Below are 15296 nucleotides of genomic sequence, written 5' to 3' on the forward strand. Positions count from 1 at the left end.
TCTCCCTCCTACTCCCTTCCCGAATCGGCTTGGAGCGAGCCTCTCTTTTTTCCCCTTCTTTTTCCCTTTCCCGACCACCATCGGCGTCACCGCCTGCCACCGCCTGGACCACGGGCGCGACCGCCAGCCCGCGCTCACAACCCAAAATTCGGCCGTCCGATCCACCGCCTTCGCCGCCCAAAGTGTAACGTCCCGCCTCCCCCAGGCCGGGCCCACTTACATCTGATAGCTTTCATAGGTCATAGACTGCCCTCACATACCAACACATGTCTTTTCTGCACACTTTGTCCTCACTCGTGTGCACCCGGGAAGAATTTCCCGGTCGGTCACCCATCCCAAATTGCTCCAGGCCAAGCACGCTTAACCCTGAAGTTCTTTGGAGATTGGCTTCCGAAAAAGAAGTTGCAACTTGTTGATCGACGCCCCCCCCGTCGATCAACCCTAGGCCAGGAACGTCCTCTCTTGGCCACGTCCATGTGTCCAGTGCCAGCGCATGTGCCATGCTGTGTAACCACTCCCGGTCTACACCAGCCATGCGCACCATGCCTGCGCAACTGCGACACACGCGCCCGTGAAACCGCGAGAGTCGGCTCTGATACCATTTTGTAACGTCCCGCCTTCCCCCAGGCCGGGCCCGCTTACATCTGATAGCTTTCATAGGTCATAGACTATGCCCCCCCGTCGATCAACCCTAGGCCAGGAACGTCCTCTCTTGGCCACGTCCATGTGTATGTGTCCAGTGCCAGCGCATGTGCCATGCTGTGTAACCACTCCCGGTCTACACCAGCCATGCGCACCATGCCTGCGCAACTGCGACACACGCGCGCCGGGCCCGCTTACATCTGATAGCTTTCATAGGTCATAGACTGCCCTCACAAACCAACACATATCTTTTCTGCACACTTTGTCCTCACTCGTGTGCACCCGGGAAGAATTTCCCGGTCGGTCACCTATCCCAAATTGCTCCAGGCCAAGCACGCTTAACCCTGGAGTTATTTGGAGATTGGCTTCCGGAAAAGAAGTTGCAACTTGTTGATATGAGTATTCTATTAATTCTATTAAGCCCTATAGGCCGGGATGTTACAGGATCCAACTAACATTTTTTCTACAGAGGGAGTACGCGTGATTTCCTGCCCGACCTCTTGTTTCTCTGAAGCATTACATATGCCACGTTTTTGTTTGATGTCACGTCAACAGCATATAATTCTTAGACCGGCACGCGTCTTACCGGTCGAATGGTAAGCAGCGGTCGGTGGGACAAGTGGCCAGAGGCAGCCGCCATCTCACCTCAAACTGCTGAGATGGGCTGAGGATCGATGGAACGCTACCCGGCCTGCCAATCGATCGAGATGATGCGAGCTTTTTTGCACTGTGGAACCCAAGTGAGAAACATCAATCATTGACCCGTGAGAAAAATAAAAAGAAAACTGTCCGTAGGCGCTGCTATGTCTGATGGATCGATCCCGTTCGATGCAATGTTTGCAAACCATTTGACGCCGGTGGTGCGTCCGTGCGAGTGGACAGATGAGATGAAAAGCTCACGTGGACAGAGAGAAAGAGAAGAGAGAGTAGTAGTAGTAGGTAGTATAAGCAGTGCAGCTTAGCAGTAGACATTTGGAAATGGTTGCACCGTTATATCCCTGTAGATGCTACTAGTGCACTGCATAGATCAATCACATCAGCTCCCCTCCCCGGCCCGGCCCTCCATAATTGCGAGGCAGCAGCAGCCGGCCATGCATGACGCTGCTGCTGCCTCGGCCCAGTACTACGTGCCATCCATCCGTCCATACATCCATCAGCTAGCTGCTGCCCTGCCTTCTCTGCTTGCCCCTGCCTGCCAGTGCCACCAGTACGTAGTACGTCAAGCAGAGCAGCAGTGTGACGAGTGTGACGAAACCGCCCCTAGCTCAGCTCGATCCAGCTTACGCCGCGGTCTCTCCCCCGGCCTCCCCTCGCTTGACTGGCCGGTTCGATCCATCCCTGCGCTGCGCGGCCGCCGCAGGCTTTCGACGACAGCCCGCGCGCGCGCCTGCGTGGCCGCAGTTCTGATCGTCGCTAGCGCTGGATCTAAGGCGCCGCGGCACGCTGGAAACGGCACAGCTGCGTGCTACTGCTAAGTAGCTGTGCCGTGCCGTGCAGTGCAGTACCGTGCCCCCGGCAGCTCGCCTCGCCTGCCATTGCACGCCGAACGATGCGTGTGGTGTGCGTGGCGCTAGCTAGCTGCATGCACGGAGTTGTATCCATGCGCCGAGCGCTGTCTGTTTGTCGTCGTGGGGGGCATATGCGCGCACGTACTTTCCTACCGATAGAGACCCGTCAAACGCCGGTTCCGACCCGCAGGTGAATGAATGGATCAACATGCATCTTCCATACTTCTTCCATTTCGCCAAAAAAACGACCTCTAGGGACGTGACTAACACCGAAAAAAAGTTGATCCAACTCCAAGTATACATTTCAATTTTCCCAAGCAAAATTTACTTTGGTAATTAAATTAACTGTAGCACCAATATGGAGGCACGGATCTATGATATATAAACGAGTCTTTTACCTCCAATTATTTGACACTCCGTGTGTCTTGCTGTGGCCACGGAAGCATGCATACGTACGTACGTACGTGGTATAGTACGTGCCTAGGTAGCTAGGCTAGTCGGCGCGAGCGAACAGTCGCGTTAGCGGACGGATGCGTAAAGGCCAGCTTAATCTTGGGCCCGTTTGCAGGCATGATCGAGGTCGCGACAGGCCGGGTCAGAGTTGTTGATCAGGGCTAGCTGCTGCATCACTAGTCATTTCAATGGACGGAGGGCAATGTACCGGAATAACATACCAAGTCCAATAATACATCAATCACAATTAGTGGGCCCTAGAATCGATCTCGCATTGCAGATCGTGCCAAACAGGATATTCAATTTGTCTCGATTTTTTTAAAAAATTAAGTTTGCCAGGACTGTTCACAATGTTCGTCTATATCCCAAAATTATTCAATTAGCAGAGATATCTCCTTGGGCTTCATTTTATTTTCTTTTAGTTGGCTATACTACATGAGGCTTAGTCCTGTACATGCATTTAATACTACTCATTACAATGTTTGCGATTTTTATTCGTAAAAAGATCTTGAAATGAAATAACATTCAACTGACCACGTTTCATCACATGTACTGTACTATTACACTTCTAAAAACTGTTTCCTTTTACATGCCGTCTAAATGTGCAAAACTTTATCTTAAAACATTATAAATGTCCATTTAAAATTGGGTTAGGTCCAATTCAACCCCCCCCCCCCCCTCAGTTGTTTTGAGGCGGTTTGGCGGTACGTCAACTCAAAAGTTAAAAAAATATTGGGTTAGAGCCAGGGTTTTAAATTTTGAAATTGGGTTTTATGCCAGGGGTTACTGAAATTTCGGAAATTTCAAGCCGAAATTATTTAAAAATTTGACCAAATTCACAAAAAAAGCAAAAAAAACGAAAATTTCGGGTGAGATTTGAGTATGCTGGTGGGGGGCGAAATTTCGGAAATTTTGAACCAAAATTTCAAACCCTGGTTAGAGCTTTGCTTATAATTACAATTCCGTAGTTTCGAGAAATAAAATTGAGAACCGTGCAAAAATATAGTTCTATTTTCAAAATAGACGGAATAATTCTTTAATATTACAGACATATTTTTGACAAAGAATATGCTGCTACGTTGTCTTATTCGTGTTGATATAGTACGTATATATTTTTTACATAATAGAAATATTTTATATCTCTAGTCTCACACAACCAAATGTGATGCGTGAACTCGTCGTGTCATAATTCAAAACTTTTTTTTACTGCTGGTCCCCACTTATATAAAGAGATCAGTCATTAAAATCAAATATATATTATGCTGCCAATGGGTTCAGTTAAACCAAGAATGGTGAAAAGGGTTTCAACTCCCCACCCCTAAAAGAATCAGACGATTTGATTTCAAATGATCACCTGGTAATTAAACCAAATCGATCTAGTTATGTCCATAAGATATATAAGAGGCAGCACGCACAGCTAGCAGCCTCTGTACAGGCGAATAGGAATAGGAAAAATTAAGGGGAAAATACATGAAGAAACTGAGAAAACTAGAATTACACATAGATAAGGACTTAGATACGATCGATGCATGCCAAGATGCCATGCATATGGTGCCATGATCGTCCATATATAGAGGAACATTTCAGTTAACAAGCAACCGGAGATCATATCTGGAGATCGAGACATGCAGGACCCTAACTACAGGGTGGGACACAAAGTTTTTTTTAAGCCAGATCGTGCATTGATCTGAGGCGTTAGAATGGAGTGACACCCATGCTAGATGCTGCTGTGGCTGCTGCAGCGGCGGCGGCTGCAGCGTAGAGACCGTCCTTGAAGAGCATGCATTCCCCAGCTCCGTCCTATAAAAGCACAAAAAATACTATAATTAAGTCTCGGTTTTATATTCATCCATTGACATCGATTCTCCACCAATAGAATTAGGGTTTAGATTTTAGGGTCCGTCTTTACTCTTTACCTGGCTTTGTATGCCGGTCTTCTTCAGGCCCTGGTCCGGCATCAGGCCAAAATGGATGTGTGGGAAATGGGCCCACTGGTGCATGCACAAAGATGAGACAGAGTAAATACGAATTTGGTTTATATATACAGTGGAGTATGCTGCACACATCACATGCATGTTTTTTTTATCAAGAAATTAAACGGGGAGATTTTGTACGTTCTTGGCAGCAGCGCTGAAAGCCTCCCTGTGGGTGATGTCCGGATTGCTTGCCTTGATGCGTTGTATCTCATCTCTGATATTATACGTGTCATAAACGGAGTGAAGCACGAGTAGTTTTTGTCAGATGATGTAATTAAAAGAGGAAACCAAAATTAAACGATGTGAACCATTATCGATGATTACTCACTTGATGAATCGGTTGTATGCCGAGGGAACCCTCTGCCGCTTCTCTGAAGCTGCAGAATCACAACAATGAGCCGAACATAATTACTTGGTTAACAGAATAACAGCGTACTTTGATGACACTACTGCAGCACTGCTGCAGTTCAAAGACCGAAGCAGCACGGACGCAACAAGGCTAGATCAGTTGAAAGACCATATGTACATTATTAGTTCGCATGTGCAACCTGACCATTAATGTTGCTCCCTGTGAGCTCACAGAACAAATTAGGGACTGGTTGCCACGTTACGTTCTGTCTGTTTGAAGCAGTATTCGATCTGGAGTTTAGAATAGTTTTCCATTTGATCTGTACGTGTTCTGTTCCCTTTTCCTTAACCCCTCTTCCTATTTTTTTATTGATTTTTTGTTTTGTCAAGACTCAAGTGATCTTACCTATCTTTGCACTGTGCATAATTAACGTCGGGATTTGGGAAGAATTCCTCCACGGACAAAAGGCACTATTGAGCTGATGTGAAAACTATTCGACCCCCTTCCACTTGTTCGAAAACTTCATTGACCATCGAAAAGAACTCTCAAAAGGAGAAGCTCAAAGAGGAGCATGCTGTATTCGTGCCACCAAGAACAGTGTGTGCTACTGCAGCGCACGCGCACGCAGCTATCTATAGCCAGCTTCTGGAGTTCTCTCCTAGCTATACACAGCGTTGCCGGAGGATCGAGGAGGAGAAGGCGAAGGAATGTGGGAGAAGTGAGGCACTTACTCCTGTTGGCTGACGGCGCGTTCTTCGGCTGCTGCGGCTCTCGCTGGGTAGCCTTGTTGGCCGCCGACGCCATCGACGTCGCCGGCGCGTTGTTAGCACAGCTGCTGTTGCTGCTCGTGATGCTGCTCACGTTGGGACTCGCCTGTTCGGTCATTAGGCTCGCCGGCGCTTGGAATGACGGCACCTCATCCTGCAAGCCGAAAATGATTAAGCATCCGGCCGGCCGGCGCAGTGAGCAAAAACTAAGTAGAAATAGATCGTTGTTACGTACAAGGAGGCCGTGCGGTGAGGTGGGGGAGAGGAGAGCCTGGCCGAAGGGGAGCTGGTTGGCGGTGGAGGCGGCGGCCGGGAGCAGGAGGCCGCGGAGGTTGACGGAGAGCAGGTTGGCGCAGTGGCCGCACCGCACGGTGACCGTCTTGAACAGGCTGCTACACGGCACGCCCACCTGCAAATGCAACGGAACGAGGCTTTATTCAAGGGACGTACCGGAGTCCGGAGCTATAGTTAGCTATTACGGCCGGACAGATCAACGGCGCCCGGCGAGGGAACAAGCGCGCATGTACGTACCGCGAGGATGGTGTCGCAGAAGTTGCAGTGCACGTAGCAGAGCTGCTCCTGCTCGGCGAGCGGCGGCGGCTGCTGCTGCTGATGCTGCGAGAGGTGGTCCAGCGAGAACGTCTCCGGCGCCGACGACATCATGGCGCGTATCCTAGCTAGGTGATCCCTGCCCGGCCGGCCGGCGCGCGCGGTCTTGGCTTTCAGCTGGGTGATTTGATAGTGCGGTGTTCAACGAGGAGAGGGAGAAGGAGGGATGAGACTAGTGGAGATGAAGCTAGCGGATGGGGGGAGGAAGAGGGAGGGATCGGAGGGGGTATATATATGGGTGGCACCGGCTTATTTGGTCCCCCTCTGGTCTGGATGTGATAGTATTTCCGTTGATGTGATGAGGTGAGGGTGAGGTGAGGTTTGAGGCGGTTTCTCTTGATTTGATGGGTACGTGAGTGAGAGTGGCTCGCTGCTACTAGCTCCTGATGGATTTGATGCTTTAATGGACCTTGCCCGATTCGAGAAAGCCTCGGATCTGTTGTTGCTTCTGATTTGAAAGCCCGGGACGCAAATAATGGCCGGCCGGCTGGCTGGCCGGGGAGAGAGGACGAGTGTGTTTTTTTCTTTCCCTCTTCGCGACCCCAGCCGTGACAGCGACAAAGAGAGCAAGGCAACGCATCAGCTGAGCCTGAGCTGCTGCTAGCCTTGGCCCTTGGGTGAATGGACGCAGCAGGCTCCACTGTTGATCAGGCCAGGCCACAGGCCACTGCGCCCCGGGGGCAGATTGGGAAACGCGAGGGGGGCAACAAAGCCAAGCGTCCAGTACACACACACTCTCTCTCTCTCTCTCTCTCGCTCTCGACTGGGAACAGTGGCTGCGACAGTAGCCGGTAGCTAGCATCTTGGGACTGTTCCGTCTGAAAAGCGGGCAGAGGGGTGCAGGACGAGTGGTGGGGATCGGGGTGCAGACAGAGGCTGATGCCGATAGAGCTTCGCCGAGCAGCGGGCGGGGACGGGGGATGCATATGGGTGGGCCTCGCGGCTCGGTGTTGTGTAGGCCGGCCCACCTGGCGCCCTGTTCCATGATGTGGTCTGGTCGCAATTCGACGCGTTCGGCGCAGTGCCACAGTGCTATTTTCAGTCGCTCGCGATGGGGCGTAACCTTTGCAGGGATCATCTCATCGGTTGCCCATCAAACAGACCATCACTGTGTCTAATCTTTGTATAGCTCGGCGTGGTCGTTACATTCCGTCCATAGTCACAGGCACTCGGATTGGACAGATAGCTAAGGCTCTAAGCTAGCTCGCTGGAGAACACGTATATATATGGATCACCTTATCCCCTTCCTGAACAGTTAGCACTGTTAATCACAGCGTTCTCCTTTGGCATTTTTATTTTTACCTATCTCAGTGTTCCACTCATCTTCTTTGGCACCAGGTCCATCACTTGTAACCCCCAGTGTTCCGGCCCTCTTCTGTTTTGAAACGAGGACGTGATTTGTCAGCCGCATGGTAGGGCTTCCCTGTCAAAATACTGGCTGCATCATTACAGCTTGTCCGCAGGAGAATGAACCAATCGAGATTTCGCGTGCTGTTTTGGGTTATTCGAGGTCTCTGGTCGATCTTCTGCTTTGGTGGTGGGGCGTACGTCGTCTCTAGCTTAGCCCGGCCTCTTCAGTTTTGTTGCTACTTTAGCGCCTCTGCGAGGCCTCAGGACTGGACGCTCAGGCAAAATTCAGCATGCCATAATAACTGAATCTGCACTTGTGCAGGCTACATAGCAAAGCTACCTGGTGAATTGATTTCCCTCCTCCGGCCTCCAATGTAGAGTAAAACATATGTGTAATCCGTCGTCCTTTGCCTGAGCAAGCTGCACGCCTTGGAGATTCGATCCCTGTGTCGGTGTCAATGCGTGCCTCGTTGCTCAGTGTCTGCCCCCCTCCTCCCAAAACCTAAAATACATATAGTAGTAAGGAGGGAAAAAAAAAACTGCGCATGCATGGTCCCGTAACTACGCAGGAAGTAGGACGTACTACTGTTCCGTAGCCGGTGTAACCCAAAGATGAAGCACAGTGCGCAGCCGAACAGGCCAAAGCGCAAGGGGAGAAATGGGATAGGCAAAGGTAAGCACGCACCCGCCCGGGACCAGCTCATCCAAATGACCAAAGTGTCTATTGCTGCATGTCGTTGCTCGCGTGTCAGGGGGCACGATTGCACAGGGGGTGCTTGCCGGTTTAGCTAGCTAATCAATCATCGTGGTAAAATCTGCATGCAGCTAGCGGCCTCGCGTCCCTTTAGCTCAGGTGCGAGCGTGCCGGCATCTCACGCACATGGCCCTCCCCCGTTACGCCGATCGAGCTGCAGCCTGCAGGCTTGTGCAGTGCTGCTCGCTCGCTTTCGTCTCCGTTTCACTCTTGCCAATTGCCATGTGACATGTGAGCGCGGCCTTTGGCGTCGCGAAAATACAGTGGCTGCTGCGCTGCCAAGCTTAAGATCCTGCGAATGGAAAGACGGATCTGAGGGGGTGGACTTTCGGTATGTGAATATAGAAATTCTCTCCCTGTGTAGCCTATGCTGCATGCTCCGATCGAAGAATAGGGAGTAGCTGCTTGGTTTACAGGCCGGTAACGACGCTGTCGACGCATGCAGTGTGCAGAGCCGCGGAACTAGGTATAGCTATAGGAAATGTGCGTGAGGATCCGCTAAAAAGCAAGCACCAAAGTGCCATGCACATACTTGTATGCGTAGCCTGCCCTCATTATCTAGGTCAACTTATAGCTAGCTTTACGCATGATTCAGCGGATAAAAACGTACATGAGTGTTATAATGCGGTTAACGTGCTACTAGTGCGTCCGAAAAATCTTACTTTGTGCATAGGAACCGGTCTCAGATTGAGACAAAACCCAGCCGCCAGATTGATCCGATCGATGTTGCATGGCTACCAACTCGATCAGTACACACGCCTAGAACACGATCCGCGAAACACGAAAACAGAGACATGCAATATAGAGCCTGCTGTAACTGTAAACGTGCTGTCTTACAGAAGGCGATGGCAGAGACCAAGCTAGCTAGAACAGCGGCTAACAGACCAAGCTAGCTAGAACAGCGGCTAACAGACCTACAGAAGGCCCCGGAGTATCTAGACCTCCTTTTGCAAGTTGTAACGTGTGCCTAGCCTAGCAACTTTAACAGCGGTAAAAAAAAAAAGTCGAAGGCACAGAGAAAAGGCTAGCAACAGTATTCCAGCAACGTTCGAAAGGAAGGGTAAAAAAAGAGTGCACAAAAGAATACCACCCACGAGGTCAACGGTCAGAATTTGTATGTTCACTTGAATTCACAATTGGGACAGGAGTGCTGGACACTGAACTGACGAAACTGTACATTGCCCATCCACGACCAAGAGGTAGATTGTTGTCCAGGCCGATGCTTTGGACCCAAACTTTGCACTCTCCTTTTCCTGATTTCAGGTCCTATAACCTAAAATTTGTTACAACGGCCCAAACTTATGAGCCAGCCCAAAATCGCATTTCACTCGCTAAGCAGGCCACGCCCCAGTCCAACGCCTGCCTGGGTCGTCCCCTTTCCTTCTCCGCCTAGGACTCCTCCCCGTACACGGGTTCGACCTTCGACGAGCTCGATCGACCGCAAGGGGAATGCGACTCGTGAGCGCGGCACTCCGCCGCCGTGTGCCCATCCCTCCGCTTCGCCAAAGATAACGAAGCCGCGACGGCCGCCGGGCTTTCTGATCTCTCCGCCCCCGCTCTTCCCCCACGGCCAACTCGTACTGAAGGCTGAAGCACTCGACGCGTCTCCTGTGAGAGGTTTAGATCAAAACGCTCCTACACGTACTGCAGTTTGTTTTTCTTTCTTTATCTGTCGTTATATGATTTGCTTTATCCTACATTAGTGGATTCCGAGGGGTTTTAGAAATCTCAGGTACATAGTTACATAGACGGAATAATAATTAGGTTTGTTCAGGCGTAGTAGTATTCTTTTTTTTTCTTCAGGTTTGTGATCAGGTTTAAATATTTTCTTTCTTCGGTATGGACCGTATGGTAATATTCTCTAGCTCGTCTCTGCCGGTAAACTTCCCATCACAGAAAATTCAGGTGCACGTGCGTATAGCCGTATATATCAAAGAGAAATAGCGAATTCGACATGTAGTCCTTATAACTCCGTAATGCGGATAATAGACTGCTGTCTATCAGGCAGCCACTTGTTACAGGCTTACAGCTGACAATTTTTTTCGTCATGAACCTTTAAGTAACTCCTTACGGACTTCACAGTTCAAACACGGAAGATTTGATGGCAAATTAATTAATCATGCATGCATGTATAACCACTTCGGTTATACTTTATTAGTATATATAGATGGGCAGTTGGTAATTACCATGACAATGCTAGCTATTTATACACTGTATCAAATCACACCGCAATGTTATTAGGCTGTATACAATGGCGTATATGTTAGTATGTGTTTTGCATCATTCACGCGGCTATTTCCACAAATCCTCCTCCCCTCCGCAGGAGGCAGACGTGGACACGTAATCCAAGCTATCCTCCTGCTTCCCCTCGACCTGAAACACCTGCACCGGATTGCAGTAACTGGGCTCCTTCGCAGTCGAGTCGCCGTGGCCGAACTGAGACGCCACCAGCTTGTCAAGATCCCTCCAATCTGCTGCCGACGCATCGGCCGTCACGTAGACCGGCTCGATCTGCAGCTGCAGCTGCTGCGCCGTCGTGTGGCCGCACGGCTGGAGAGCGGACGACGCTGCGGTGGCGACAATGATGTCGGCGGCCGGTAGCTTGGGGCTCTCCAGCCTTGGGAGGTGCATGAACGGCGCCGCCTCCTGAGGAAGGAGGTGGTGGTGATACTCTACCTCCAGCTTGCAAGGGTGGCTCTGGCGGTGGCCATGGTACGGCGAGTCGAGGCCTGGCGCCGGCGCCATGAACGCGACGTGCTCGTTGAACCAGAAAGGTGAGTCGCCGCCGTCGCCGGCCGCCCTTTGCACCGCCGCGACTCGCTTCTTGAACACCCTGCAGACCACCCATCCTTCCTCCTGAACATGGAGCATGTTAGGTGTCTGAAGTCTGAATCCTCGGTAGCATGCATGCACTAGTACACAAACTTACTTGGGGAGCTCCGTATTCGTTGGTCTCCAAGCGATACTCGTGCATGATCCAGTCCGACTTCTGTCCGTTGGGAGCCCGGCCCCTGTAGAAAACCAACGTCTTCCTCATCCCAACAAGGCAGTTCTTGACATAGATCGGCTTGTCCCTCCCGGTGGCCTTCCAAAAGCCGGCAGTGGTCGCCCTGTTGGTGCGTGTGCCCGTCGGGTACTTCTTGTCCTTGTGGCTGAAGAAGTACCACTCGTTCTGCTCCTCGTTTCCAATCTTGCATTGTTCTGTTTGAGCATCATTTTGGAGATGTCGATTAATTAGCTAGTTATGATATTACAGGGTTAGAGATAAGCAGCAAGCTTGTAGAATAAGTGGAGTAAATTGTGATTACCTTGTAGGTCCCAAGGCTCAATTTTGTACAGATCAATATCTTTTATGACGTCCAAGTCTATCTTCTTCAGTGCTACCTTCTTCCTAAGGTAGTAATCCACGAGTTCCTCGTCAGTAGGGTGGAAACGAAAACCTGGCGGGACATGGGAGAATGCGTCCATCTTCTTCCGCGGATCAAAGTATAGCTCCCGAACTGGTAGCAAGTTAATATGAACTGCATGCACGATAAGAAGCTATATTTCAGTTACAGGCTAGTTTGATAACGATGCATATATGCATGTGTAACGAATTCCAAGGAAGAATTTGAACATATAGCATCCAACTTCTCGTTAGCTCATGTCTACTAGTACTAGCTAGAATCAGGAAATCTCACAGGAAATACTCCTTTTCTTAATTGAGAAAGCATTCGATCGGTTTGCACCTGGTCTCTCTAACGATTCTGAGGAGTTTCTTTCTTTTTGTAGGAAGATGAATCGGAAATTCATCCAGTGAAGTTTCTCTGACCAGAGGCTGGTCTCTCTAACGATTCTGAGGAGTTTCTTTCTTTTTGTAGGAAGATGAATCGGAAATTCATCCAGTGAAGTTTCTCTGACCAGAGGCTGATTCTCGCTCTTCTGCACTCCTATAGAAGACTAGCTTGATCAACAGGAGGTGTATCCTTGCTTCCACTTCCATTTATGCATCCATGATGAAACCTTTGCCGGTTTGTGTGAAAAAGAAGACGAGATAGAGGAGGACAGGAGCATCGAGTTCAAGTTGTTCAGCTAAACAAACCGAGCGCAAACTAGGGAGAGCTAAAGTTGCTCGCCGTCCTATCCGACAAAGCACACTGCACACACCTAGGCCCTAGGGACTCGCGAACCTTGTACCCACGAAGACGGAAGAAAAGACATCGCTAATCACGCAGCACGTACCCCAGTTCAGCACGCGCGCACAGTGCGCGGTAAACAAACAAAAGGTAAAACAAGCTAGCATCATCGATCAAGCAGAAAACCACGGGTTGGAAATGGACGAGCCGTCTCTTACCTTGTGCGCGCGCGCCTGCAATTGCTACTGCTTCGTAGCTTGCAGCAGCATGCAGCGCCTCCCTCGGCCAGCAGCAGCCAGCCTTCAAACGGATGGAGCAGCTATATCGATCGCATGAGGAGGGACGAGGCCGCGGCGGGGTCTATATATCCCGCGCGCGGTGGTGGTGATGGCCTGGGCGCGACCGAGGTGGGTGGCGCGCGCGGAGGGCAGGGGAAGGGGACGCGGCCGGAAAGCGCGGACGGATTGCGGGCCAAGGCTGGCTACAATCCAGGAGCACCGCGGCCGGAGAGCGACGCGGCGGAGCCCCGCGTTTTTCTATTGGCCTTCTTCGCCGTAACCGCCACCTCCCCGCACCCGCCAACGACAGCGACCCCTAGCTAGCTCCCTCCGATCACGCTCAGCCTCACCCCCCGAAACGGAGCTTCCACTGCCGCGTGCAGCTTATGTAGCAGCAGAGACTAGCAGTGGTGGACACCGGCCAGCGCTAGTTGCCACCTTTCCTCATCTGAAAAATTCACAGATAGAGTGGGTGTAAACCTTTCTCTCGTCTGAAATGGTAACATTTGATCGACCCCAACTGAAAACGAGCACCGGCGTGTCTGGCCCAGAAAGCCAGGTAATCATGGTGACGCATCAAGCGCGGTCGGTCGTTGCGTTTTTACCCTCATGCATGACTGTAAATGTGTGTTAGCTTAGTGTGTGTAGGTTTGATCATGCATGCGGTTAAGTCTGTCTATATGTAAACTCTCTTTGGTTGGTCGTGTTCGCTATCTGGCTTTCTAAGGATTCGGCCATATGTGCTCTTCGCAGGTAGCTAGCTAGATAGCCGCCTATAGCTTCTAGTTGCGTTTGTTTGCTCCTGGATGGTCGCTCTCAAGACGGCCACGGCTGGACCCCGTTTCTCGACCGACCTAAGTATATTTTCGATGGCGACCCTCCTCCAAATGGAAACAGATCCAGTGCCACACAAGCCAAAAATATGCTACTCATGTCATCCTTACTGAAACGGGGACAAAAGGATCTCAAGCCTTTCAAGACACGTCACATTTGGACAGGACCAGGGCTACAGGCCTAGTGGGCTACATATGTTAGAACTCCAAGAACTCCAGACTGATGCATGGGTTTTCTGATAATTAATTTGCACCTTTGCTTCTCTGCTGCATAATTAAGTAAAACTTTTTTTGCTGAACCTTAGTACTGTAGATATTAGTAGCTAAGTTTAGACTTTAGTACTGCATCCGTACCTACGTACATAGTATATGGGAGTGATATATGAGGTACTGAAGTGCCAAGGAGTGATCTATGTTAAACCTGATTAAAAGCAGATTAGCATGTGCAGAGAAAATTTGATGCAACTAGGCAAGTAGAACCAATGAAGTTAACTGTGCGGAATGGGGACCGACCGGAGATGCTGTGCAAGCAGGCAGCGGCGGCTGGTGTCCGGCGTGGGCTCGAACTGATCATTAGCCATCCCTACTTTATCTCTATAGGAGTATTATCCTTTCTTAATTTATTTCGGTGCTCTCGCCGGTTGGACCAAGGGCTCCACACTCGCCGTGCATATGCATATGGTTATTGATACCTTATCTGGAAATTGCGAATTTGTGAAGAAACATTCGTCCTCTTGGACTGATTTAAAAATCCCATCTGAGCTGGAAATAGGATGGCTATCAGATCGATGGCTGACAATAACAAGTGAACTGTAGCAAGCGTGCAAACCAACCGGGCAGCCGCAGATCATAGTACACAATTTTGGTAGTAAGCCCCTTGCAAGCAGCAGTGATCAATAGCATGCATGCACAGTCCAGGATCCGAGTTGCATGTGGTCCACAGTGTGATACGCACGCCCTTTCTCCGCACGCAAAAATGAAAGCTAGCTAGCTGATGTATAGCTTTCCCGGCCTTGTTTGCTGCTAATTGAGATCAATTTACACATGCGCATTTTCATCTCTCTGCAAACGATCAGTCGCATTGTGCAACGCACGTACTTCACGTGCGCGTGTATGCAACAGATTCTGCAACCTGCTTGGATCTGTACATCTCCTCAAACTTAAGGGCCCCTTTGAATCGCAGGATTGAGAAAATATAGGAATAGGAAAAACGTAGGATTTTGATAGAAATGTAAGTGTAAAACAGAGAATTGCAAAACGCATAAAAAACACAGGAATAACCGTTTGATTGAACCACGGGAAAAACACAGGAACTGGATGAGAGAGATAGACTCAAAGGAAAATTAGCAAGAGGTTAAAACTCTTGCTAAATTTCGTCCAAAATCTCTATAGGATTGTCCATTCCATAGGAATTTCAAAGGATTGGATAATCCAATCCTTTGTTTCAAAGGGCTTCATAAGAAATTTTCCTATAAAATTGAAATCATCTAAAATTTCTATTTTTTCCTTCAAATCAAATAGACCTTATCGTCTCATCGTCTCGGCCTTGTATTTGCCGGAGCTTTTAGTGATCGACACGCGTCCGGCCAGTGAGGCCGACAGCGACGTCAGGCCGGAGCAGACGCCGTTGCACCGGGGAGCTCGTAGACCGTAGCCTTTGGG

General features: G+C 49.9%; 2 protein-coding genes across 2 annotated transcripts; both read right to left on the reverse strand.

The window, feature by feature from the left end:
* Positions 1–3896: 3896 nt before the first annotated feature.
* Positions 3897–6500, reverse strand: LOC4336518 (protein YABBY 5-like). The gene is made up of 7 exons (NM_001419713.1): positions 6227–6500; positions 5931–6104; positions 5660–5849; positions 4908–4956; positions 4718–4793; positions 4520–4594; positions 3897–4403 (listed from the first exon to the last, which is right to left on the reverse strand). Exons 1-7 carry the CDS (start codon positions 6356–6358, stop codon positions 4299–4301), a joined length of 801 nt encoding a protein of 266 aa, NP_001406642.1. The 5' UTR covers positions 6359–6500; the 3' UTR covers positions 3897–4298.
* A 4017-nt stretch (positions 6501–10517) lies between these two features.
* LOC4336519 (NAC domain-containing protein 7) lies at positions 10518–12857 on the reverse strand. Its single transcript, XM_015779109.3, has 4 exons — positions 12742–12857; positions 11717–11929; positions 11338–11609; positions 10518–11264 (listed from the first exon to the last, which is right to left on the reverse strand). The coding sequence occupies exons 2-4, from the start codon at positions 11874–11876 to the stop codon at positions 10701–10703; spliced, it is 996 nt and encodes a 331-aa protein (XP_015634595.1). The 5' UTR covers positions 11877–11929; positions 12742–12857; the 3' UTR covers positions 10518–10700.
* Positions 12858–15296: the final 2439 nt, after the last annotated feature.

The sequence above is a fragment of the Oryza sativa genome, chromosome 4 (genome assembly GCF_034140825.1).
Source record: "Oryza sativa Japonica Group chromosome 4, ASM3414082v1".
In the NCBI taxonomy this organism is placed as follows: Eukaryota; Viridiplantae; Streptophyta; class Magnoliopsida; order Poales; family Poaceae; genus Oryza; species Oryza sativa.

Coding starts and splice junctions, on each gene's coding strand:
- LOC4336518 (NM_001419713.1), bottom strand. CDS start 6,358: ATGATGTCGTCGGCGCCGGAGACGTTCTCGCTGGACCACCTCTCGCAG. Junction 4,595..4,717: donor TCAGCGCTGCTGCCAAGAAC/GTACAAAATCTC, acceptor TGCATGCACCAG/TGGGCCCATTTCCCACACAT. Junction 4,404..4,519: donor AGACCGGCATACAAAGCCAG/GTAAAGAGTAAA, acceptor GTGCTTTTATAG/GACGGAGCTGGGGAATGCAT.
- LOC4336519 (XM_015779109.3), bottom strand. CDS start 11,876: ATGGACGCATTCTCCCATGTCCCGCCAGGTTTTCGTTTCCACCCTACT. Junction 11,610..11,716: donor TGAGCCTTGGGACCTACAAG/GTAATCACAATT, acceptor ATGCTCAAACAG/AACAATGCAAGATTGGAAAC. Junction 11,265..11,337: donor ACGAATACGGAGCTCCCCAA/GTAAGTTTGTGT, acceptor CTCCATGTTCAG/GAGGAAGGATGGGTGGTCTG.